At 46.6% G+C, this 27,937-nt stretch overlaps 1 protein-coding gene across 1 annotated transcript; it reads right to left on the minus strand.

Moving 5' to 3' along the window:
- Positions 1–245: 245 nt before the first annotated feature.
- On the minus strand, positions 246–27,931 carry impa1 (inositol monophosphatase 1). Its single transcript, XM_081598424.1, has 9 exons — positions 27,744–27,931; positions 26,899–26,977; positions 26,580–26,713; positions 26,371–26,475; positions 14,687–14,732; positions 13,772–13,880; positions 13,592–13,700; positions 457–608; positions 246–391 (listed from the first exon to the last, which is right to left on the minus strand). Exons 2-9 carry the CDS (start codon positions 26,959–26,961, stop codon positions 261–263), a joined length of 849 nt encoding a protein of 282 aa, XP_081454550.1. The 5' UTR covers positions 26,962–26,977; positions 27,744–27,931; the 3' UTR covers positions 246–260.
- Positions 27,932–27,937: the final 6 nt, after the last annotated feature.

Genomic DNA, 27,937 nt, shown 5'->3' on the forward strand with positions numbered 1-27,937 from the left:
ATAAAACAATCTATCGAGGTTTTGTGGCAGGTCGATCAATTTTCCTCCAGGAATTTTAATAATCGAGGTTCTCGAATCACTGGAGGAATCGTTTCAGCCCTTATGCGTACGCACAAGTCGGTTCATCTGGTTCTGTCGGTTCTGTTGCTGGGAGATGGGAAGCAACTGATGAACGGGTCAGAAGTGGTTCTGGTGAGCAGAACCTGGGAGAACCTGCTGGGCAAAATAAAGAGTCGGACTCTGTGTTCTGGCTGGACCGTTTAATCAGAGGCAGCAGGCGGCGCGTCGTCTCTGACCGGCCTGTAGGGGGCGATCTGCTGCACCAGCTGAAGCGCCACGCTGCGGTTGTTGGCCGCCATGATCCTCCTGGACATCAGGTCCGCGTCTCCACCTGGACAGAGACAGGCGTGTGAGGCGGTGGCAGCAGCGGGACACGGCGTGCCGCGGCGTCCTCACCGTCCACATCCATCACAACTCCTCCGGCCTCCAGAACCAGCAGGGATCCGGCGGCAATGTCCCAGACGTGCATCCCCATCTCATAGTAGGCCTCCACGCAGCCGGACGCAACCAGGCTCAGGTTGACGGCCGCGGTGCCGGCGCCGCGCACCCTGGAGACACACAGGGTCAGAGACAGGCGACGGGGGGACAGGGGGGGCAACAGGGGGCAACGGGGTGACAGGGGGGGCAACAGGGGGCAACGGGGGGGAAGGGGGGAACAGGGGGCGACGGGGGGACAGGGGGGGCAACAGGGGGCAACGGGGGGACAGGGGGGCAACGAGGGGGCAACGGGGGGGGAAGGGGGGAACAGGGGGCGACGGGGGGACAGGGGGGGGCAACAGAGGGCAACGGGGGGGCGACGGGCGGGGAACAGGGGGTGGCAACAGGGGGCAACGGGGGGACAGGGGGGGCAACACAGGGCGACGGGGGGGCGACGGGCGGGGAACAGGGGGTGGCAACAGGGGGCAACGGGGGGGCGACGGGCGGGGAACAGGGGGTGGCAACAGGGGGCAACGGGGGGGCGACGGAGGGGAACAGGGGGGGCAACAGAGGGCAACGGGGGGGCGACGGGCGGGGAACAGGGGGGGGCAACAGGGGGTGGCAACAGGGGGCAACGGGGGGGCGACGGAGGGCAACGGGGGGGCGACGGGGGGGAACAGAGGGGGGCAACAGGGGGCAAAGGGTGGAGGGGGGGGCAACAAAACACAGTTGTACCAGCGGCAGGAAGACAAGTCCATGTGTACTACAGGTACTACAGGTACTCAGGTACTACAGGTACTACAGGTACTACAGGTACTTCAGGTACTACAGGTACTACAGGTACTAAGGTACTACAGGTACTACAGGTACTAAGGTACTACAGGTACTAAGGTACTACAGGTACTACAGGTACTACAGGTACTAAGGTACTACAGGTACTAAGGTACTACAGGTACTGCAGGTACTACAGGTACTACAGGTACTAAGGTACTACAGGTACTAAGGTACTACAGGTACTACAGGTACTACAGGTACTAAGGTACTACAGGTACTAAGGTACTACAGGTACTGCAGGTACTACAGGTACTACAGGTACTAAGGTACTACAGGTACTAAGGTACTACAGGTACTACAGGTACTACAGGTACTAAGGTACTACAGGTACTAAGGTACTACAGGTACTAAGGTACTACAGGTACTACAGGTACTAAGGTACTACAGGTACTAAGGTACTACAGGTACTGCAGGTACTACAGGTACTTCAGGTACTTCAGGTACTACAGGTACTACAGGTACTCAGGTACTACAGGTACTTCAGGTACTACAGGTACTCAGGTACTACAGGTACTTCAGGTACTACAGGTACTAAGGTACTACAGGTACTGCAGGTACTGCAGGTACTGCAGGTACTACAGGTACTTCAGGTACTTCAGGTACTACAGGTACTCAGGTACTACAGGTACTTCAGGTACTTCAGGTACTACAGGTACTCAGGTACTACAGGTACTTCAGGTACTACAGGTACTACAGGTACTTCAGGTACTCAGGTACTACAGGTACTACAGGTACTACAGGTACTCAGGTACTACAGGTACTACAGGTACTACAGGTACTCAGGTACTTCAGGTACTACAGGTACTACAGGTACTCAGGTACTCAGGTACTACAGGTACTTCAGGTACTTCAGGTACTACAGGTACTCCAGGTACTACAGGTACTCAGGTACTACAGGTACTACAGGTACTACAGGTACTACAGGTACTTCAGGTACTACAGGTACTACAGGTACTCAGGTACTTCAGGTACTACAGGTACTACAGGTACCACAGGTACCACAGGTACCACAGGTACTCAGGTACTTCAGGTACTACAGGTACTACAGGTACTTCAGGTACTACAGGTACTCAGGTACTTCAGGTACTACAGGTACTACAGGTACTTCAGGTACTACAGGTACTACAGGTACTACAGGTACTACAGGTACTCAGGTACTTCAGGTACTACAGGTACTACAGGTACTCAGGTACTTCAGGTACTTCAGGTACTACAGGTACTACAGGTACTTCAGGTACTACAGGTACCACAGGTACTCAGGTACTTCAGGTACTACAGGTACTCAGGTACTTCAGGTACTACAGGTACTACAGGTACTCAGGTACTTCAGGTACTACAGGTACTCAGGTACTCAGGTACCACAGGTACTACAGGTACTCAGGTACTTCAGGTACTACAGGTACTTCAGGTACTACAGGTACTACAGGTACTACAGGTACTCAGGTACTACAGGTACTCAGGTACTACAGGTACTTCAGGTACTTCAGGTACTACAGGTACTACAGGTACTTCAGGTACTACAGGTACTTCAGGTACTTCAGGTACTTCAGGTACTACAGGTACTCAGGTACTACAGGTACTACAGGTACTAAGGTACTACAGGTACTACAGGTACTACAGGTACTAAGGTACTACAGGTACTACAGGTACTACAGGTACTACAGGTACTAAGGTACTACAGGTACTAAGGTACTACAGGTACTGCAGGTACTACAGGTACTACAGGTACTACAGGTACTAAGGTACTACAGGTACTACAGGTACTAAGGTACTACAGGTACTGCAGGTACTACAGGTACTACAGGTACTACAGGTACTAAGGTACTAAGGTACTACAGGTACTACAGGTACTACAGGTACTAAGGTACTACAGGTACTGCAGGTACTACAGGTACTACAGGTACTACAGGTACTACAGGTACTAAGGTACTACAGGTACTAAGGTACTACAGGTACTACAGGTACTGCAGGTACTACAGGTACTACAGGTACTACAGGTACTTCAGGTACTACAGGTACTGCAGGTACTACAGGTACTGCAGGTACTACAGGTACTACAGGTACTACAGGTACTACAGGTACTGCAGGTACTGCAGGTACTACAGGTACTACAGGTACTACAGGTACTAAGGTACTACAGGTACTAAGGTACTACAGGTACTGCAGGTACTACAGGTACTACAGGTACTACAGGTACTAAGGTACTACAGGTACTAAGGTACTACAGGTACTACAGGTACTACAGGTACTAAGGTACTACAGGTACTAAGGTACTACAGGTACTGCAGGTACTACAGGTACTACAGGTACTACAGGTACTAAGGTACTACAGGTACTACAGGTACTTCAGGTACTACAGGTACTGCAGGTACTGCAGGTACTACAGGTACTACAGGTACTACAGGTACTAAGGTACTACAGGTACTAAGGTACTACAGGTACTACAGGTACTTCAGGTACTGCAGGTACTGCAGGTACTACAGGTACTACAGGTACTACAGGTACTACAGGTACTTCAGGTACTACAGGTACTGCAGGTACTACAGGTACTGCAGGTACTACAGGTACTACAGGTACTACAGGTACTGCAGGTACTACAGGTACTACAGGTACTAAGGTACTACAGGTACTACAGGTACTGCAGGTACTACAGGTACTACAGGTACTACAGGTACTACAGGTACTAAGGTACTACAGGTACTAAGGTACTACAGGTACTACAGGTACTACAGGTACTGCAGGTACTTCAGGTACTGCAGGTACTTCAGGTACTACAGGTACTTCAGGTACTACAGGTACTACAGGTACTACAGGTACTAAGGTACTACAGGTACTACAGGTACTAAGGTACTACAGGTACTAAGGTACTACAGGTACTACAGGTACTACAGGTACTACAGGTACTTCAGGTACTACAGGTACTGCAGGTACTACAGGTACTAAGGTACTACAGGTACTAAGGTACTACAGGTACTAAGGTACTACAGGTACTACAGGTACTACAGGTACTACAGGTACTACAGGTACTGCAGGTACTACAGGTACTAAGGTACTACAGGTACTGCAGGTACTACAGGTACTACAGGTACTACAGGTACTACAGGTACTAAGGTACTACAGGTACTACAGGTACTAAGGTACTACAGGTACTACAGGTACTACAGGTACTGCAGGTACTACAGGTACTACAGGTACTACAGGTACTAAGGTACTACAGGTACTACAGGTACTTCAGGTACTACAGGTACTGCAGGTACTACAGGTACTACAGGTACTTCAGGTACTACAGGTACTGCAGGTACTGCAGGTACTACAGGTACTACAGGTACTAAGGTACTACAGGTACTACAGGTACTACAGGTACTGCAGGTACTTCAGGTACTTCAGGTACTACAGGTACTAAGGTACTACAGGTACTAAGGTACTACAGGTACTACAGGTACTGCAGGTACTACAGGTACTACAGGTACTACAGGTACTGCAGGTACTACAGGTACTACAGGTACTAAGGTACTACAGGTACTACAGGTACTGCAGGTACTACAGGTACTACAGGTACTAAGGTACTACAGGTACTAAGGTACTACAGGTACTACAGGTACTACAGGTACTGCAGGTACTTCAGGTACTGCAGGTACTTCAGGTACTACAGGTACTTCAGGTACTACAGGTACTACAGGTACTACAGGTACTAAGGTACTACAGGTACTACAGGTACTAAGGTACTACAGGTACTAAGGTACTACAGGTACTACAGGTACTACAGGTACTACAGGTACTTCAGGTACTACAGGTACTGCAGGTACTACAGGTACTAAGGTACTACAGGTACTAAGGTACTACAGGTACTAAGGTACTACAGGTACTACAGGTACTACAGGTACTACAGGTACTGCAGGTACTACAGGTACTAAGGTACTACAGGTACTGCAGGTACTACAGGTACTACAGGTACTACAGGTACTACAGGTACTAAGGTACTACAGGTACTACAGGTACTAAGGTACTACAGGTACTACAGGTACTACAGGTACTGCAGGTACTACAGGTACTACAGGTACTAAGGTACTACAGGTACTACAGGTACTTCAGGTACTACAGGTACTGCAGGTACTACAGGTACTACAGGTACTACAGGTACTTCAGGTACTACAGGTACTGCAGGTACTGCAGGTACTACAGGTACTACAGGTACTACAGGTACTAAGGTACTACAGGTACTACAGGTACTGCAGGTACTTCAGGTACTTCAGGTACTACAGGTACTACAGGTACTACAGGTACTAAGGTACTACAGGTACTAAGGTACTACAGGTACTACAGGTACTACAGGTACTACAGGTACTAAGGTACTACAGGTACTAAGGTACTACAGGTACTGCAGGTACTTCAGGTACTACAGGTACTTCAGGTACTACAGGTACTACAGGTACTAAGGTACTACAGGTACTAAGGTACTACAGGTACTAAGGTACTACAGGTACTACAGGTACTACAGGTACTACAGGTACTTCAGGTACTACAGGTACTGCAGGTACTACAGGTACTACAGGTACTACAGGTACTGCAGGTACTACAGGTACTACAGGTACTACAGGTACTGCAGGTACTACAGGTACTGCAGGTACTACAGGTACTAAGGTACTACAGGTACTACAGGTACTACAGGTACTTCAGGTACTTCAGGTACTACAGGTACTACAGGTACTACAGGTACTAAGGTACTACAGGTACTAAGGTACTACAGGTACTACAGGTACTACAGGTACTACAGGTACTAAGGTACTACAGGTACTAAGGTACTACAGGTACTACAGGTACTACAGGTACTGCAGGTACTTCAGGTACTACAGGTACTTCAGGTACTACAGGTACTTCAGGTACTACAGGTACTACAGGTACTAAGGTACTACAGGTACTAAGGTACTACAGGTACTAAGGTACTACAGGTACTAAGGTACTACAGGTACTACAGGTACTACAGGTACTTCAGGTACTGCAGGTACTACAGGTACTACAGGTACTGCAGGTACTACAGGTACTACAGGTACTACAGGTACTGCAGGTACTACAGGTACTACAGGTACTACAGGTACTCAGGTACTTCAGGTACTTCAGGTACTTCAGGTACTGCAGGTACTTCAGGTACTTCAGGTACTACAGGTGCTACAGGTACTACAGGTACTACAGGTACTAAGGTACTACAGGTACTAAGGTACTACAGGTACTGCAGGTACTACAGGTACTACAGGTACTACAGGTACTAAGGTACTACAGGTACTACAGGTACTTCAGGTACTACAGGTACTACAGGTACTCAGGTACTCAGGTACTACAGGTACTTCAGGTACTTCAGGTACTACAGGTACTCAGGTACTACAGGTACTACAGGTACTACAGGTACTCAGGTACTACAGGTACTACAGGTACTACAGGTACTTCAGGTACTACAGGTACTACAGGTACTACAGGTACTTCAGGTACTACAGGTACTACAGGTACTCAGGTACTTCAGGTACTACAGGTACTACAGGTACCACAGGTACCACAGGTACCACAGGTACTCAGGTACTTCAGGTACTACAGGTACTACAGGTACTTCAGGTACTACAGGTACTACAGGTACTCAGGTACTTCAGGTACTACAGGTACTACAGGTACTTCAGGTACTACAGGTACTACAGGTACTACAGGTACTACAGGTACTCAGGTACTTCAGGTACTACAGGTACTACAGGTACTCAGGTACTTCAGGTACTTCAGGTACTACAGGTACTACAGGTACTTCAGGTACTTCAGGTACTACAGGTACCACAGGTACTCAGGTACTTCAGGTACTACAGGTACTACAGGTACTTCAGGTACTACAGGTACTACAGGTACTACAGGTACTCAGGTACTGCAGGTACTTCAGGTACTACAGGTACTTCAGGTACTACAGGTACTACAGGTACTAAGGTACTAAGGTACTAAGGTACTACAGGTACTAAGGTACTACAGGTACTACAGGTACTACAGGTACTTCAGGTACTACAGGTACTGCAGGTACTACAGGTACTAAGGTACTACAGGTACTAAGGTACTACAGGTACTAAGGTACTACAGGTACTACAGGTACTACAGGTACTACAGGTACTTCAGGTACTACAGGTACTGCAGGTACTGCAGGTACTACAGGTACTAAGGTACTACAGGTACTGCAGGTACTACAGGTACTACAGGTACTACAGGTACTACAGGTACTAAGGTACTACAGGTACTACAGGTACTAAGGTACTACAGGTACTACAGGTACTTCAGGTACTACAGGTACTGCAGGTACTACAGGTACTACAGGTACTACAGGTACTACAGGTACTAAGGTACTACAGGTACTAAGGTACTACAGGTACTACAGGTACTTCAGGTACTACAGGTACTGCAGGTACTACAGGTACTACAGGTACTACAGGTACTTCAGGTACTACAGGTACTGCAGGTACTGCAGGTACTGCAGGTACTACAGGTACTACAGGTACTACAGGTACTTCAGGTACTTCAGGTACTACAGGTACTACAGGTACTACAGGTACTAAGGTACTACAGGTACTAAGGTACTACAGGTACTACAGGTACTACAGGTACTACAGGTACTAAGGTACTACAGGTACTACAGGTACTACAGGTACTGCAGGTACTTCAGGTACTACAGGTACTTCAGGTACTACAGGTACTTCAGGTACTACAGGTACTAAGGTACTACAGGTACTAAGGTACTACAGGTACTAAGGTACTACAGGTACTACAGGTACTACAGGTACTTCAGGTACTACAGGTACTGCAGGTACTACAGGTACTACAGGTACTACAGGTACTGCAGGTACTGCAGGTACTACAGGTACTGCAGGTACTGCAGGTACTACAGGTACTACAGGTACTACAGGTACTAAGGTACTACAGGTACTACAGGTACTACAGGTACTGCAGGTACTGCAGGTACTTCAGGTACTACAGGTACTACAGGTACTACAGGTACTAAGGTACTAAGGTACTACAGGTACTACAGGTACTACAGGTACTAAGGTACTACAGGTACTAAGGTACTACAGGTACTACAGGTACTACAGGTACTGCAGGTACTTCAGGTACTACAGGTACTGCAGGTACTTCAGGTACTTCAGGTACTACAGGTACTACAGGTACTACAGGTACTAAGGTACTACAGGTACTAAGGTACTACAGGTACTACAGGTACTACAGGTACTACAGGTACTAAGGTACTACAGGTACTAAGGTACTACAGGTACTACAGGTACTACAGGTACTGCAGGTACTTCAGGTACTACAGGTACTTCAGGTACTACAGGTACTTCAGGTACTACAGGTACTACAGGTACTACAGGTACTAAGGTACTACAGGTACTAAGGTACTACAGGTACTACAGGTACTGCAGGTACTACAGGTACTACAGGTACTACAGGTACTACAGGTACTGCAGGTACTACAGGTACTACAGGTACTACAGGTACTGCAGGTACTACAGGTACTACAGGTACTACAGGTACTACAGGTACTCAGGTACTTCAGGTACTTCAGGTACTGCAGGTACTTCAGGTACTTCAGGTACTACAGGTGCTACAGGTACTACAGGTACTACAGGTACTACAGGTACTACAGGTACTGCAGGTACTACAGGTACTACAGGTACTAAGGTACTTCAGGTACTTCAGGTACTACAGGTGCTACAGGTACTACAGGTACTACAGGTACTACAGGTGCTACAGGTACTACAGGTACTAAGGTACTACAGGTACTAAGGTACTACAGGTACTACAGGTACTCAGGTACTTCAGGTACTTCAGGTACTGCAGGTACTTCAGGTACTTCAGGTACTACAGGTGCTACAGGTGCTACAGGTACTACAGGTACTAAGGTACTACAGGTACTACAGGTACTACAGGTACTAAGGTACTACAGGTACTACAGGTACTACAGGTACTACAGGTACTCAGGTACTTCAGGTACTTCAGGTACTGCAGGTACTTCAGGTACTTCAGGTACTACAGGTGCTACAGGTGCTACAGGTACTAAGGTACTACAGGTACTACAGGTGCTACAGGTACTACAGGTACTACAGGTACTACAGGTACTACAGGTACTAAGGTACTACAGGTACTACAGGTACTACAGGTACTGCAGGTACTTCAGGTACTTCAGGTACTACAGGTACTACAGGTACTACAGGTACTAAGGTACTACAGGTACTAAGGTACTACAGGTACTACAGGTACTAAGGTACTACAGGTACTAAGGTACTACAGGTACTACAGGTACTACAGGTACTTCAGGTACTTCAGGTACTTCAGGTACTACAGGTACTTCAGGTACTACAGGTACTACAGGTACTTCAGGTACTACAGGTACTACAGGTACTACAGGTACTACAGGTACTGCAGGTACTACAGGTACTACAGGTACTGCAGGTACTGCAGGTACTACAGGTACTACAGGTACTGCAGGTACTGCAGGTACTTCAGGTACTTCAGGTACTTCAGGTACTACAGGTACTACAGGTACTACAGGTACTAAGGTACTACAGGTACTAAGGTACTACAGGTACTACAGGTACTACAGGTACTACAGGTACTAAGGTACTACAGGTACTAAGGTACTACAGGTACTACAGGTACTACAGGTACTACAGGTACTAAGGTACTACAGGTACTAAGGTACTACAGGTACTACAGGTACTACAGGTACTACAGGTACTACAGGTACTAAGGTACTACAGGTACTAAGGTACTACAGGTACTACAGGTACTACAGGTACTAAGGTACTACAGGTACTAAGGTACTACAGGTACTACAGGTACTAAGGTACTACAGGTACTAAGGTACTACAGGTACTACAGGTACTACAGGTACTACAGGTACTACAGGTACTAAGGTACTACAGGTACTAAGGTACTACAGGTACTACAGGTACTACAGGTACTGCAGGTACTTCAGGTACTACAGGTACTTCAGGTACTACAGGTACTTCAGGTACTACAGGTACTAAGGTACTACAGGTACTAAGGTACTACAGGTACTAAGGTACTACAGGTACTAAGGTACTACAGGTACTACAGGTACTACAGGTACTAAGGTACTACAGGTACTAAGGTACTACAGGTACTACAGGTACTACAGGTACTACAGGTACTACAGGTACTAAGGTACTACAGGTACTAAGGTACTACAGGTACTACAGGTACTACAGGTACTGCAGGTACTTCAGGTACTACAGGTACTTCAGGTACTACAGGTACTTCAGGTACTACAGGTACTAAGGTACTACAGGTACTAAGGTACTACAGGTACTAAGGTACTACAGGTACTACAGGTACTACAGGTACTACAGGTACTACAGGTACTGCAGGTACTTCAGGTACTACAGGTACTTCAGGTACTACAGGTACTTCAGGTACTACAGGTACTAAGGTACTACAGGTACTAAGGTACTACAGGTACTAAGGTACTACAGGTACTACAGGTACTCAGGTACTTCAGGTACTACAGGTACTACAGGTACTGCAGGTACTGCAGGTACTACAGGTACTACAGGTACTACAGGTACTACAGGTACTACAGGTACTCAGGTACTTCAGGTACTTCAGGTACTGCAGGTACTTCAGGTACTTCAGGTACTACAGGTGCTACAGGTACTACAGGTACTACAGGTACTACAGGTACTACAGGTACTACAGGTACTGCAGGTACTACAGGTACTACAGGTACTAAGGTACTTCAGGTACTTCAGGTACTACAGGTGCTACAGGTACTACAGGTACTACAGGTACTACAGGTGCTACAGGTACTACAGGTACTAAGGTACTACAGGTACTAAGGTACTACAGGTACTACAGGTACTCAGGTACTTCAGGTACTTCAGGTACTGCAGGTACTTCAGGTGCTACAGGTGCTACAGGTACTACAGGTACTACAGGTACTACAGGTACTAAGGTACTTCAGGTACTACAGGTACTACAGGTACTTCAGGTACTTCAGGTACTTCAGGTGCTACAGGTGCTACAGGTACTACAGGTACTACAGGTACTACAGGTACTACAGGTACTACAGGTACTAAGGTACTTCAGGTACTACAGGTACTACAGGTACTACAGGTACTGCAGGTACTTCAGGTGCTACAGGTGCTACAGGTACTACAGGTACTACAGGTACTACAGGTACTACAGGTACTAAGGTACTTCAGGTACTACAGGTACTACAGGTACTTCAGGTACTTCAGGTACTTCAGGTGCTACAGGTGCTACAGGTACTACAGGTACTACAGGTACTACAGGTACTTCAGGTACTACAGGTGCTACAGGTGCTACAGGTACTACAGGTACTAAGGTACTACAGGTACTACAGGTACTAAGGTACTACAGGTACTACAGGTACTACAGGTACTACAGGTACTCAGGTACTTCAGGTACTTCAGGTACTGCAGGTACTTCAGGTGCTTCAGGTGCTACAGGTGCTACAGGTACTACAGGTACTAAGGTACTACAGGTACTACAGGTGCTACAGGTACTACAGGTACTACAGGTACTACAGGTACTACAGGTACTACAGGTACTAAGGTACTACAGGTACTTCAGGTACTACAGGTACTACAGGTACTAAGGTACTTCAGGTACTACAGGTACTACAGGTACTTCAGGTACTACAGGTACTACAGGTACTTCAGGTACTACAGGTACTACAGGTACTTCAGGTACTTCAGGTACTTCAGGTACTTCAGGTGCTACAGGTGCTACAGGTACTACAGGTACTACAGGTACTACAGGTACTACAGGTACTTCAGGTACTACAGGTACTACAGGTACTACAGGTACTACAGGTACTACAGGTACTAAGGTACTACAGGTACTAAGGTACTACAGGTACTACAGGTACTACAGGTACTACAGGTACTAAGGTACTACAGGTACTAAGGTACTACAGGTACTACAGGTACTACAGGTACTAAGGTACTTCAGGTACTACAGGTACTACAGGTACTTCAGGTACTACAGGTACTACAGGTACTTCAGGTACTACAGGTACTACAGGTACTTCAGGTACTTCAGGTACTACAGGTGCTACAGGTACTACAGGTACTACAGGTACTACAGGTACTACAGGTACTACAGGTACTAAGGTACTTCAGGTACTACAGGTACTACAGGTACTTCAGGTACTTCAGGTACTTCAGGTGCTACAGGTGCTACAGGTACTACAGGTACTACAGGTACTTCAGGTACTACAGGTACTACAGGTACTTCAGGTACTACAGGTACTACAGGTACTTCAGGTACTTCAGGTGCTACAGGTGCTACAGGTACTACAGGTACTAAGGTACTACAGGTACTACAGGTGCTACAGGTACTACAGGTACTACAGGTACTACAGGTACTACAGGTACTACAGGTACTAAGGTACTACAGGTACTTCAGGTACTACAGGTACTACAGGTACTAAGGTACTACAGGTACTACAGGTACTACAGGTGCTACAGGTACTACAGGTACTACAGGTACTACAGGTACTACAGGTACTACAGGTACTAAGGTACTACAGGTACTTCAGGTGCTACAGGTACTACAGGTACTACAGGTACTACAGGTACTACAGGTACTACAGGTACTCAGGTACTTCAGGTACTTCAGGTACTGCAGGTACTTCAGGTACTTCAGGTACTACAGGTGCTACAGGTGCTACAGGTACTACAGGTACTAAGGTACTACAGGTACTACAGGTACTACAGGTACTACAGGTACTACAGGTACTACAGGTACTAAGGTACTACAGGTACTTCAGGTACTACAGGTACTACAGGTACTAAGGTACTTCAGGTACTAAGGTACTACAGGTACTTCAGGTACTACAGGTACTACAGGTACTAAGGTACTTCAGGTACTACAGGTACTACAGGTACTTCAGGTACTTCAGGTACTACAGGTACTAAGGTACTACAGGTACTACAGGTACTACAGGTACTACAGGTACTAAGGTACTGCAGGTACTACAGGTACTACAGGTACTACAGGTACTACAGGTACTTCAGGTACTACAGGTACTACAGGTACTACAGGTACTAAGGTACTACAGGTACTACAGGTACTACAGGTACTACAGGTACTACAGGTACTACAGGTACTAAGGTACTGCAGGTACTACAGGTACTACAGGTACTACAGGTACTTCAGGTACTACAGGTACTACAGGTACTAAGGTACTGCAGGTACTACAGGTACTACAGGTAGTGCGTACCCGTGCACTGGGAGCCTCAGGATGTTCCTCAGGCTGCTGAAGATCTTGTCCACGACTTCTGCGTCTCTGTTGGATCCGAACTCGGTGGCGATGATGGAGCGATGAACATCTGGAATCGACAGGTCGGGTCTGACGCTGCTCTCAGGTGATTATTGGTGATTATTGGTGATTGTTGCTGACCTGTCTGGTCAGAAACCTGCAGCGGCTGCCCGTTGCAGAACGCCCCCCTGCCCCGCCGGGCCGTGAACATCTTGTCCTCCAGGCAGCTGTAGACCACGCCCACCTCCACCTGACGATGACATCACAGACTGGAAACTCACCTGGTTTCTCTTAAAGCCGTTTAGCTGTAAGAATTTTATCATTATAACAGAAAGTGGTGAAAAATAACTGCAGGTCAGGAAACAGTGACCGTCTGGACATCCGGTTCCCCTCCAGGCTCCTGTAGATCCGTTTGTCCAGAACCGGGTCATTAAAACCTGGACGGCTCCAAACGTCCTGCTGCAAATTCTGACCCGACTGAAGTTGTTTCCGGACCAGAACCTCTGAACAGAACCTGATCAGTGGATCACAGATGTGATGAAGAAGCTCTGAGTTCGTTTAACCATTTAAATGCCGTGTTAGTTTCCTTCATCTATTCGCAGCATTAGAATGGAAGCCATGAATGTTTTGGCAGGAATGTTTCTCCATCAGGATCTTCAGCAGCTCATCAGCTGGAGGACAAACCTTTTCTCACCTCCTACTTTTCTTCAATCTGCGTCTTTGCATTTATTTCCTGTTATTTTTCTCTACATAGAAGATGCACTGGCTGTGACGCTGACACGGCGCTGCCATCAACCAATGGCTGTGCTTCTCCTGCTGACTCCGCCTCTCGGCGCCGTCTGTCTCTACAGAAAGCTTGGCTGAGCTTTTACTGGCTGTCGGATCAGTTAGCAGATTATTGGCTCAATTTGAAAATATTTAGTCTTTCTGTTTGTGCCACCAGGGGGCTCCACCAGGGGGCTCCACCAGGGGGCTCCACCAGGGGGCTCCACCAGGGGGCTCCACCAGGGGGCTCCACCAGACTGACGGAAGGACAGTCATGTGACCAAGTCTTACCCTCTTGTTGATGGTGAAGCCGATGGAGATGGCGACGAAAGGAAACCTGCAGACAGACGAGATGTGATTCAGGCGTGGAGAGACAGTGGCGGCCCCTGCAGGCCGTGACGGGAGCTACACATTTTACTGAGGGGGCGATGGAGGATCAACACACACACACACACACACACACACACACACACACACACACACACACACACACACACACAGGGATGCATTAAAACCTCTAACATCAGCAGTGACCAATAAAGCAGAGTGAATAATCTGATGTTCTGCTGTTCAGTTAAATCATTTATAAACATTTCCTGTAGTAAATAAACCGTTAAAATAAATTCACATCCAATCTCTGCTAAGACCTGCTAGCCTCCGGTGCTAACACTGTTAGCACGGCTGATCTTCATCCAGATCAATATTTCTCTGTTGGTCGGAATCTGGAAAATCTTCCTCTCTGATTCCATCCATGGGATTTTTGGATCTTCTTCCGTTTTATTTCCCGGAAGAAATAAAACTATTGCATGAAGAGATTTTTAATTATAAGAAAAAAATAATTATTGAAAATTTGGTCTTTTGATGAAAATGCCACAACTACAAATTAAAAATGTTAAATTAGATGGAAAACAACAACTAACTAATATTCCCTGAGGGTGCTACAGCGCCCCCCAGTGCCTCCACTGGGAGGGACTGCGTGCTCTCCAAAGGTCATCCTGAGGCCAGCGTAGATATAGACAGCATAGATCTAGAACGGGTGGGCGGTTCTGGTCCTGCAGCTGAATCTCCTCCTCAGTGCAGTCAGGTTCTGCTAACGACCTCATGATTTGGCTCAGGTGTGTTGAAGTGGAGACCATCCAACAGCTGCAGGCCTGGAGCTGCCAACCCTGCAGTATAGAGCAGAGTTTCTCCTCCTGGTCCTCAGGCCCCCCGTCCTGCAGGTGTTTCCTTCTGCCACCTGGACTCTGGGTGACCAACAGGCACCTGATGGTCATGCAGTCATTTGAATCAGGGGGGGGGGGGCGGGGGACAGGTCTAGAGGCTCGTGAGGCTCTGTTCTCAACGGCTGGGGGCGGAACATGAGTAGCTGCAGCCAATCAGGAAGAAGGACATGATCAAACCCTAAGCTGAAGCAATAAGTCTAAAAATCATGACGGCGTCGGATGTAAACATGACATATATTCATAATGGACCTCACCAAGCTCCGCCCAGAAACGCCCTCTAAAACCCCACATGGCTGCATGTCTCACAAACAAAGCCTCGCGGAGCTTAGCTTCTATGTAAACATGGCGTTGTTCATTTCGACTGACTGCAGAGCATTTCTGAGTCGATTAGCATTTCTGCCGGATTTTCACAAAATATCAGCCACAACAAGGGAGCCAACAAGTTCATGTCGTCTTTTTGGACGACATCAAGATGTTTTAGCCACGCGATGCCTCTAACATTGTGCAGCTAAATGCTACCAGTCGATGAGGAAAACAGCAGATCCTCAGACCCTCAGCATAAATATAGCTGTGGACAAGATCACTGATGGCTGTTGTTCTTGCAAGGCTGGGTGAGTCGGGCATTCATGGTTTACAGCAGCGGTTCTTTACCTGGGTTCGATCGAACCCCAGGGGTACGGTGGCTAACACGATTACAGTTTAGTAAAAGCTAGCGTGGCTAACATGATTACAGTTTAGTAAAAGCTAGTAAAAGCTAGCATGGCTAACACGATTACAGTTTAGTAAAAGCTAGCGTGGGTAACACGATTACAGTTTAGTAAAAGCTAGCGTGGCTAACACGATTACAGTTTAGTAAAAGCTAGCGTGGCTAACACGATTACAGTTTAGTAAAAGCTAGTAAAAGCTAGCGTGGCTAACACGATTACAGTTTAGTAAAAGCTAGCGTGGCTAACATGATTACAGTTTAGTAAAAGCTAGTAAAAGCTAGCATGGCTAACACGATTACAGTTTAGTAAAAGCTAGCGTGGGTAACACGATTACAGTTTAGTAAAAGCTAGCGTGGCTAACACGATTACAGTTTAGTAAAAGCTAGCGTGGCTAACACGATTACAGTTTAGTAAAAGCTAGCGTGGCTAACACGATTACAGTTTAGTAAAAGCTAGCGTGGCTAACACGATTACAGTTTAGTAAAACCTAGCGTGGCTAACACGATTACAGTTTAGTAAAAGCTAGCGTGGCTAACACGATTACAGTTTAGTAAAAGCTAGCGTGGCTAACACGATTACAGTTTAGTAAAAGCTAGCGTGGCTAACACGATTACAGTTTAGTAAAAGCTAGCGTGGCTAACACGATTACAGTTTAGTAAAAGCTAGCATGGCTAACATGATTACAGTTTAGTAAAAGCTAGCGTGGCTAACACGATTACAGTTTAGTAAAAGCTAGCATGGCTAACACGATTACAGTTTAGTAAAAGCTAGCGTGGCTAACATGATTACAGTTTAGTAAAAGCTAGCGTGGCTAACACGATTACAGTTTAGTAAAACCTAGCGTGGCTAACACGATTACAGTTTAGTAAAAGCTAGCGTGGCTAACACGATTACAGTTTAGTAAAAGCTAGCGTGGCTAACACGATTACAGTTTAGTAAAAGCTAGCGTGGCTAACACGATTACAGTTTAGTAAAAGCTAGCGTGGCTAACACGATTACAGTTTAGTAAAAGCTAGCGTGGCTAACACGATTACAGTTTAGTAAAAGCTAGCGTGGCTAACACGATTACAGTTTAGTAAAAGCTAGCATGGCTAACATGATTACAGTTTAGTAAAAGCTAGCGTGGCTAACACGATTACAGTTTAGTAAAAGCTAGCATGGCTAACACGATTACAGTTTAGTAAAAGCTAGCGTGGCTAACACGATTACAGTTTAGTAAAAGCTAGCGTGGCTAACACGATTACAGTTTAGTAAAACCTAGCGTGGCTAACACGATTAGTTTAGTAAAAGCTAGTAAAAGCTAGCATGGGTAACATGATTACAGTTTAGTAAAAAGCCTTTCCAGGTGAAATAAAATCTTTAATGTATGTCAGATACACGTTGCATATTGATCTGTTCAGCTAACGTAAGGCTGTAACTGACAGGCTTCAGGATGTAGAAGTTGTATCGGTACTGCCATTATGCTGTACTTGGCTAAAAGGTTTTCATAATGGATGTTTTTATTATTGACTTTATTTTTCATTCACTAAACACAAAGAAAGCAAAGCAATAATACTTAACCAGCAGACACTTTGTTCTTATTGATCCTACGACGGTTGAGCTGCTAATGCGCTCAATGTGAACAAGCTTTGATCCAAGCAAGGCTTTACGTTTCAGAGTTTGGAAATCTGTGAATTTTAGTTCCACAAACACGATCAGGATACCTGACATCACCTGTACAGATTCCCACTGACGGTGGAGAAACGTTCTTTATCGAGTCCCGACACAAAAACTGTCGGTCTGCTAGTCCACGATGTACATTAGCATGAGTTTGTGAGCCAGTAACCCACGTGATAGCTGCACTGTGACGTAAAATGGGCATCAGCCAATGAAACGCGGCCGCTGTGGTAAGGTCCATTCTGCCATGGCGCTCATCATCTATCAGCCAATCAGAGGAGGCGTTGGAGCGATAAGCCCCGCCCACTTGGGACCGGCTGCGTAAGCAACGTTTACAGCAGGGATTCTCAACCTTTTTGAAACAAAGTACAAATGAAAATACAGCTTTATAATCTGCAAATTAATGTGAAAACTGCTTCAACTGACGGAACCAGAAGCTGCTGACCAACAATTACAGTGGGGCAAAAAAGTATTTATTCAGCCACCAGTTCTCCCAGTTAAACAGATGAGAGGCCTGTAATGTTCATCATAGATGAACCTCAACTATGAGACAAAAGGAGAAAAAAAATCCAGAAAATCACATTTTCTGATTTTTAAAGAATTTATTGGCAAAATATGGTGGAAAATAAGTATTTGGTCAATAACAAACATGCAATATTTCAGGCTCTCACAGCCGTGTAACTTGTTCTGTAAGAGGCTCCTCTGTCCTCCACTTGTTACCTGAATTAATGGCACCTATTTGAACTCGTTATCAGTATAAAACACACCTGGTCACAACCTCAAACAGTCACACTCTAAACTCCACCATGGCCAAAACTAGAGAGCTGTCAAAGGACACCCGAAACAAAATGATAAACCTGCACCTAGCTGGGAATACTGAATCTGCAATAGGTAAACAGCTTGGTGTAAAGAAATCAACTGTGGGATCAATTATTAGAAAATGGAACAAGACCACTGATAATCTCCCTCGATCTGGGGCTCCACCAAGATCACACCCCGTGGGGTCAAAATGATCACAAGAACGGTGAGCAAAAATCCAGAACCACACGGGGGAACCTAGTGAATGACCTGCAGAGAGCTGGGACCAAAGTAACAAAGGCTACCATCAGTAACACACTACGCCGCCAGGGACTCAAACCTGCAGCGCCAGACGTTCCCCCTGCTTAAGCCAGGACATGTCAAGGCCCGTCTCAAGTTTGCTAGAGAGCATTTGGATGATCCAGAAGATGACTGGGAGAATATCATATGGTCAGATGAAACCAAAGTAGAACTTTTTGGTCAAAACTCTACTCGTCGTGTTTGGAGGAGAATGAATGCTGAGTTGCATCCAAAGAACACCATGCCTACTGTGAAGCATGGTGGTGGCAGCATCATGCTTTAGGGCTGTTTTTCTGCCAAGGGACCAGGACGACTGATCCGTGTAAAGGAAGGAATGAATGGGGCCATGTATCGTCACATTTTGAGTGAAAACCTCCTTCCATCAACAAGGGCATTGAAGGTGAAACGTGGCTGGGTCTTTCAGCAGGACGATGATCCCAAACACACCACCCGGGTAACGAAGGAGTGGCTTCGTAAGAAGCATTTCAGGGTCCTGGAGTGGCCTAGCCAGTCTCCAGGGTAACGAAGGAGTGGCTTCGTAAGAAGCATTTCAGGGTCCTGGAGTGGCCTAGCCAGTCTCCAGGGTAACGAAGGAGTGGCTTCGTAAGAAGCATTTCAAGGTCCTGGAGTGGCCTAGCCAGTCTCCAGATGTCAACCCCATAGAAAATCTGTGGAGGGAGTTGAAAGTCCGTGTTGCCCGGCGACAGCCCCAGAACATCACAGCTCTAGAGAAGATCTGCATGGAGGAATGGGCCAAAATACCAGCAACAGTGTGTGAGAACCTTGTGAAGACTTACAGAAAACCTTTGATCTCTGTCATTGCCAACAAAGGGTATATAGCAAAGTGTTGAGATGAACTTTTGTTATTGACCAAATACTTATTTTCCACCATATTTTGCCAATAAATTCTTTAAAAATCAGAAAATGTGATTTTCTGGATGTTTTTTCTCCTTTTGTCTCATAGTTGAGGTTCATATCTATGATGAACATTACAGGCCTCTCATCTGTTTAACTGGGAGAACTGGGAGAACTGGTGGCTGAATAAATGCTTTTTGCTCCACTGTATAACCGATTATCTTTGGACGAACCAGCTCCGCTTTTATTCTCGTTCCTCCGGACGCAGCTGACCCAGTCGGGGTCCAGCGGCGGCGGCTCGCTGCCTGAGCCTCCAGCAGCTTGGAGTGTTTCGGGTTTTGGTTGAAACCATAAAGGAGAATCCTGATCCACTGACCTTAAGGCCTTTAGTGGTGACCTTATGGCCTTTAGTGGTGACCTTATGGCCTTTAGTGGTGACCTTATGGCCTTTAGTGGTGACCTTATGGCCTTTACTGGTGACCTTATGGCCTTTACTGGTGACCTTAAGGCCTTTACTGGTGACCTTAAGGCCTTTACTGGTGACCTTAAGGCCTTTACTGGTGACCTTAAGGCCTTTACTGGTGACCTTAAGGCCTTTACTGGTGACCTTAAGGCCTTTACTGGTGACCTTATGGCCTTTACTGGTGACCTTATGGCCTTTACTGGTGACCTTATGGCCTTTACTGGTGACCTTATGGCCTTTAGTGGTGACCTTATGGCCTTTAGTGGTGACCTTATGGCCTTTAGTGGTGACCTTATGGCCTTTACTGGTGACCTTAAGGCCTTTACTGGTGACCTTAAGGCCTTTACTGGTGACCTTATGGCCTTTACTGGTGACCTTATGGCCTTTACTGGTGACCTTATGGCCTTTACTGGTGACCTTATGGCCTTTAGTGGTGACCTTATGGCCTTTAGTGGTGACCTTATGGCCTTTAGTGGTGACCTTATGGCCTTTACTGGTGACCTTATGGCCTTTACTGGTGACCTTAAGGCCTTTACTGGTGACCTTATGGCCTTTACTGGTGACCTTATGGCCTTTACTGGTGACCTTATGGCCTTTAGTGGTGACCTTATGGCCTTTACTGGTGACCTTATGGCCTTTACTGGTGACCTTATGGCCTTTACTGGTGACCTTATGGCCTTTACTGGTGACCTTATGGCCTTTACTGGTGACCTTATGGCCTTTACTGGTGACCTTATGGCCTTTACTGGTGACCTTATGGCCTTTAGTGGTGACCTTATGGCCTTTAGTGGTGACCTTATGGCCTTTAGTGGTGACCTTATGGCCTTTACTGGTGACCTTATGGCCTTTACTGGTGACCTTATGGCCTTTACTGGTGACCTTAAGGCCTTTACTGGTGACCTTAAGGCCTTTACTGGTGACCTTAAGGCCTTTACTGGTGACCTTATGGCCTTTACTGGTGACCTTATGGCCTTTACTGGTGACCTTATGGCCTTTACTGGTGACCTTATGGCCTTTAGTGGTGACCTTAAGGCCTTTACTGGTGACCTTATGGCCTTTAGTGGTGACCTTATGGCCTTTACTGGTGACCTTATGGCCTTTACTGGTGACCTTATGGCCTTTACTAGTGACCTTATGGCCTTTAGTGGTGACCTTATGGCCTTTACTGGTGACCTTATGGCCTTTAGTGGTGACCTTATGGCCTTTACTGGTGACCTTATGGCCTTTACTGGTGACCTTATGGCCTTTACTGGTGACCTTATGGCCTCCTTTACTGGTGACCTTATGGCCTTTACTGGTGACCTTATGGCCTTTACTGGTGACCTTATGGCCTTTACTGGTGACCTTATGGCCTCCTTTACTGGTGACCTTATGGCCTTTACTGGTGACCTTATGGCCTTTACTGGTGACCTTATGGCCTTTAGTGGTGACCTTATGGCCTTTAGTGGTGACCTTATGGCCTTATGGCCTTTACTGGTGACCTTATGGCCTTTACTGGTGACCTTATGGCCTTTAGTGGTGACCTTATGGCCTTTACTGGTGACCTTATGGCCTTTAGTGGTGACCTTATGGCCTTTACTGGTGACCTTATGGCCTTTACTGGTGACCTTATGGCCTTTACTGGTGACCTTATGGCCTCCTTTACTGGTGACCTTATGGCCTTTACTGGTGACCTTATGGCCTTTACTGGTGACCTTATGGCCTTTACTGGTGACCTTATGGCCTCCTTTACTGGTGACCTTATGGCCTTTACTGGTGACCTTATGGCCTTTACTGGTGACCTTATGGCCTTTAGTGGTGACCTTATGGCCTTTAGTGGTGACCTTATGGCCTTTAGTGGTGACCTTATGGCCTTTACTGGTGACCTTATGGCCTTTACTGGTGACCTTAAGGCCTTTACTGGTGACCTTAAGGCCTTTACTGGTGACCTTATGGCCTTTACTGGTGACCTTATGGCCTTTACTGGTGACCTTATGGCCTTTACTGGTGACCTTATGGCCTTTACTGGTGACCTTATGGCCTTTAGTGGTGACCTTATGGCCTTTAGTGGTGACCTTAAGGCCTTTACTGGTGACCTTAAGGCCTTTAGTGGTGACCTTATGGCCTTTACTGGTGACCTTATGGCCTTTACTGGTGACCTTATGGCCTTTAGTGGTGACCTTATGGCCTTTAGTGGTGACCTTATGGCCTTACTGGTGACCTTATGGCCTTTAGTGGTGACCTTATGGCCTTTAGTGGTGACCTTATGGCCTTTAGTGGTGACCTTATGGCCTTTACTGGTGACCTTAAGGCCTTTAGTGGTGACCTTATGGCCTTACTGGTGACCTTATGGCCTTTAGTGGTGACCTTATGGCCTTTAGTGGTGACCTTATGGCCTTACTGGTGACCTTATGGCCTTTAGTGGTGACCTTATGGCCTTTAGTGGTGACCTTATGGCCTTTAGTGGTGACCTTATGGCCTTTACTGGTGACCTTATGGCCTTTAGTGGTGACCTTATGGCCTTTAGTGGTGACCTTATGGCCTTTACTGGTGACCTTAAGGCCTTTAGTGGTGACCTTATGGCCTTTAGTGGTGACCTTATGGCCTTTACTGGTGACCTTATGGCCTTTAGTGGTGACCTTATGGCCTTACTGGTGACCTTATGGCCTTTAGTGGTGACCTTAAGGCCTTTAGTGGTGACCTTATGGCCTTTAGTGGTGACCTTATGGCCTTTACTGGTGACCTTATGGCCTTTAGTGGTGACCTTATGGCCTTTAGTGGTGACCTTATTGCCTTACTGGTGACCTTAAGGCCTTTAGTGGTGACCTTATGGCCTTTAGTGGTGACCTTATTGCCTTACTGGTGACCTTAAGGCCTTTAGTGGTGACCTTATGGCCTTACTGGTGACCTTATGGCCTTTAGTGGTGACCTTATGGCCTTTACTGGTGACCTTATGGCCTTTAGTGGTGACCTTATGGCCTTTAGTGGTGACCTTAAGGCCTTTACTGGTGACCTTATGGCCTTTAGTGGTGACCTTATGGCCTTTACTGGTGACCTTATGGCCTTTAGTGGTGACCTTATGGCCTTACTGGTGACCTTATGGCCTTTACTGGTGACCTTATGGCCTTTAGTGGTGACCTTATGGCCTTACTGGTGACCTTAAGGCCTTTACTGGTGACCTTATGGCCTTACTGGTGACCTTATGGCCTTTAGTGGTGACCTTATGGCCTTACTGGTGACCTTATAGCCTTTACTGGTGACCTTATGGCCTTACTGGTGACCTTATGGCCTTTAGTGGTGACCTTATGGCCTTTACTGGTGACCTTATGGCCTTTAGTGGTGACCTTATGGCCTTACTGGTGACCTTATGGCCTTTAGTGGTGACCTTATGGCCTTTACTGGTGACCTTATGGCCTTTAGTGGTGACCTTATGGCCTTTACTGGTGACCTTATGGCCTTTAGTGGTGACCTTATGGCCTTTAGTGGTGACCTTATGGCCTTTAGTGGTGACCTTATGGCCTTTAGTGGTGACCTTATGGCCTTTAGTGGTGACCTTATTGCCTTACTGGTGACCTTAAGGCCTTTAGTGGTGACCTTATGGCCTTTAGTGGTGACCTTATGGCCTTTACTGGTGACCTTATGGCCTTTAGTGGTGACCTTATGGCCTATAGTGGTGACCTTATGGCCTTACTGGTGACCTTAAGGCCTTTACTGGTGACCTTATGGCCTTACTGGTGACCTTATGGCCTTTAGTGGTGACCTTATGGCCTTACTGGTGACCTTATAGCCTTTACTGGTGACCTTATGGCCTTTAGTGGTGACCTTATGGCCTTTACTGGTGACCTTATGGCCTTTACTGGTGACCTTATGGCCTTTACTGGTGACCTTATGGCCTTACTGGTGACCTTATGGCCTTTAGTGGTGACCTTATGGCCTTACTGGTGACCTTATAGCCTTTACTGGTGACCTTATGGCCTTTAGTGGTGACCTTATGGCCTTTACTGGTGACCTTATGGCCTTTACTGGTGACCTTATGGCCTTTACTGGTGACCTTATGGCCTTTAGTGGTGACCTTATGGCCTTTAGTGGTGACCTTATGGCCTTTACTGGTGACCTTATGGCCTTTAGTGGTGACCTTATGGCCTTTAGTGGTGACCTTATGGCTTACTGGTGACCTTATGGCCTTTAGTGGTGACCTTATGGCCTTTAGTGGTGACCTTATGGCTTACTGGTGACCTTATGGCCTTTACTGGTGACCTTATGGCTTTTACTGGTGACCTTATGGCTTTTACTGGTGACCTTATGGCTTTTACTGGTGACCTTATGGCCTTTACTGGTGACCTTATGGCTTTTACTGGTGACCTTATGGCCTTTACTGGTGACCTTATGGCCTTTAGTGGTGACCTTATGGCCTTACTGGTGACCTTATGGCCTTTACTGGTGACCTTATGGCCTTTAGTGGTGACCTTATGGCCTTACTGGTGACCTTATGGCCTTTACTGGTGACCTTATGGCTTTTACTGGTGACCTTATGGCCTTTAGTGGTGACCTTATGGCCTTTACTGGTGACCTTATGGCTTTTACTGGTGACCTTATGGCTTTTACTGGTGACCTTATGGCCTTTACTGGTGACCTTATGGCTTTTACTGGTGACCTTATGGCCTTTAGTGGTGACCTTATGGCCTTTAGTGGTGACCTTATGGCCTTACTGGTGACCTTATGGCCTTTACTGGTGACCTTATGGCCTTTACTGGTGACCTTATGGCCTTTACTGGTGACCTTATGGCCTTTAGTGGTGACCTTATGGCCTTACTGGTGACCTTATGGCCTTTACTGGTGACCTTATGGCCTTTAGTGGTGACCTTATGGCCTTACTGGTGACCTTATGGCCTTACTGGTGACCTTATGGCCTTTACTGGTGACCTTATGGCCTTACTGGTGACCTTATGGCCTTTAGTGGTGACCTTATGGCCTTACTGGTGACCTTATGGCCTTTACTGGTGACCTTATGGCTTTTACTGGTGACCTTATGGCCTTTACTGGTGACCTTATGGCCTTTAGTGGTGACCTTATGGCCTTACTGGTGACCTTATGGCCTTTACTGGTGACCTTATGGCCTTTAGTGGTGACCTTATGGCCTTACTGGTGACCTTATGGCCTTTACTGGTGACCTTATGGCTTTTACTGGTGACCTTATGGCCTTTAGTGGTGACCTTATGGCCTTTACTGGTGACCTTATGGCTTTTACTGGTGACCTTATGGCTTTTACTGGTGACCTTATGGCCTTTACTGGTGACCTTATGGCTTTTACTGGTGACCTTATGGCCTTTAGTGGTGACCTTATGGCCTTTAGTGGTGACCTTATGGCCTTACTGGTGACCTTATGGCCTTTACTGGTGACCTTATGGCCTTTACTGGTGACCTTATGGCCTTTACTGGTGACCTTATGGCCTTTAGTGGTGACCTTATGGCCTTACTGGTGACCTTATGGCCTTTACTGGTGACCTTATGGCCTTTAGTGGTGACCTTATGGCCTTACTGGTGACCTTATGGCCTTACTGGTGACCTTATGGCCTTTACTGGTGACCTTATGGCCTTACTGGTGACCTTATGGCCTTTAGTGGTGACCTTATGGCCTTACTGGTGACCTTATGGCCTTTACTGGTGACCTTATGGCCTTTACTGGTGACCTTATGGCCTTTAGTGGTGACCTTATGGCCTTTAGTGGTGACCTTATGGCCTTTAGTGGTGACCTTATGGCCTTTAGTGGTGACCTTATGGCCTTTACTGGTGACCTTATGGCCTTTAGTGGTGACCTTATGGCCTTTAGTGGTGACCTTATGGCCTTTACTGGTGACCTTATGGCCTTTACTGGTGACCTTATGGCCTTTACTGGTGACCTTATGGCCTTTACTGGTGACCTTATGGCCTCACTATCACGTCATTGATCAGACTGCTGTCCCTGGACAGATGAGTGGGATGAAATAAACTCACGTGTGAACGAAGTTGGTCGTTCCGTCGATGGGATCGATGATCCAGGTGGGATCATCAGTCAGGAGGCTCGGCTCACCTGCCGCTACAGACTCCTCCCCGATGAACCTGCCAATAAAAGACGCAAAAGGTTTTCTAAAGATGGAGCAAAGGTGCCAACCCCAGAAGGTCCATGGAGCTGATTCAACATGCTGGGAGGCGGAGCTTCATACCTGTGCTGAGGGAATTTCTCTTTCACTGATTGGATGATGAGATGCTCCACCTTCTGGTCAGTTTGAGTGACTAAATCAACGGCTGAGCTCTTCGTCATCACCTTCCTGTCATCACTCAGAGCCTCACGCACCACCTGGTCAAAACGAGATCCAGTTCACCTGATCAAATATGATCCAACACATCAGAACAACATTTGGTGCAAAAATCATTTCAAAAATGGTTTCCAGCTTCAGCGCCCTCAGTGGGTTCTAGTGGGTCGGTTTCCTCGCTGGAACCCGACCCGCTACACCAGCGAAGATCTTTGTAAGGATGTCTCACCTCTCCAGCTTTCCGTGCGACAGCGACTGCGTGATCCATAACATTTTGCAGGATGTCAGCCATATTGGTGGAGCAGCTCCTGCAGAGTCGTGGAGGTTAGAGGTCAGATCCGGTTGGGGACAGGTTCCACTGAGGAGCAGGATTCTTTTCTTCCTCTTACTCCTCAAAAAGGGTTAAATGCAGGAGCTTCGGTTGGTAGACTCACAGTTTGTGGGTGTCAACCACACAAATTGATTTATTATTAATCTTCTTCATCTCAGTTGAAAAGAAAAAGCAGTTTTCTAAGTTTTACTGATTCCTTCCAACTCCAGACTATCAGCAACAGTTTATAGAGGTTATAATAATAAATGCTCCTTTATTATTAACGGTTAAAATTCTTTTTAATTCATGCAGTAAATATAAAACTTTTTGGACCCATGTCCAGTATATATATATATATATATATATTAAAGCTTTTTCAGACAATCAAGGACGGTTTTCACTTGGAAAATTTTATTTTTTTCATTATTCATCAATGTCTTAAGATTTGCTCCTTTCCTTCAAGCATGTAAAATGATCAAATCTTATCAGAAAGTTCATTAAACTGATTTTAATGCTCGGCTTTCTTGCAGGTTTATAAAGGGAACATGTGAAACACGCAGGTTGTTTGTGTTCTGCAGCCGCCATGTTTGTTGATCGGGACCAATCAGCTGCGGCCATGAAGCTCAACCTCAGTCCGTCATCAGTTTCAGTTCAGATGCTAAAAAACCTGAAGCTCTACTTCAATAAAAACAGCGGCTTTCTGACCGAAACCGGAACCAGAACCGGGAGCAACAGACGGTACCGAGAAAAAAGACAGAACCCACCTGCTATTGATCTGCTTTGATTGTACTTCCTGGTTCTTCTTCTGCTTCTGTTCCTCTGCGTCCCGCCTCCATGCTGCCCTCTGGTGGAGAGCGGCGGACCGGGGAACGGCAGGCGGCCATCGAGCTCAAACTGTGGCACCTGCCACCATAGACATGATGCCTGCCACCCTGCCACGGCGTAGAAGCAGCAGCTT

This window comes from Poecilia reticulata, chromosome 17, assembly GCF_904066995.2.
Source record: "Poecilia reticulata chromosome 17, P_reticulata-male-v2, whole genome shotgun sequence".
In the NCBI taxonomy this organism is placed as follows: Eukaryota; Metazoa; Chordata; class Actinopteri; order Cyprinodontiformes; family Poeciliidae; genus Poecilia; species Poecilia reticulata.

Coding starts and splice junctions, on each gene's coding strand:
- impa1 (XM_081598424.1), bottom strand. CDS start 26,961: ATGGCTGACATCCTGCAAAATGTTATGGATCACGCAGTCGCTGTCGCA. Junction 13,701..13,771: donor GCAGGTTTCTGACCAGACAG/GTCAGCAACAAT, acceptor TGTCGATTCCAG/ATGTTCATCGCTCCATCATC. Junction 392..456: donor AGTTGTGATGGATGTGGACG/GTGAGGACGCCG, acceptor GTCTCTGTCCAG/GTGGAGACGCGGACCTGATG.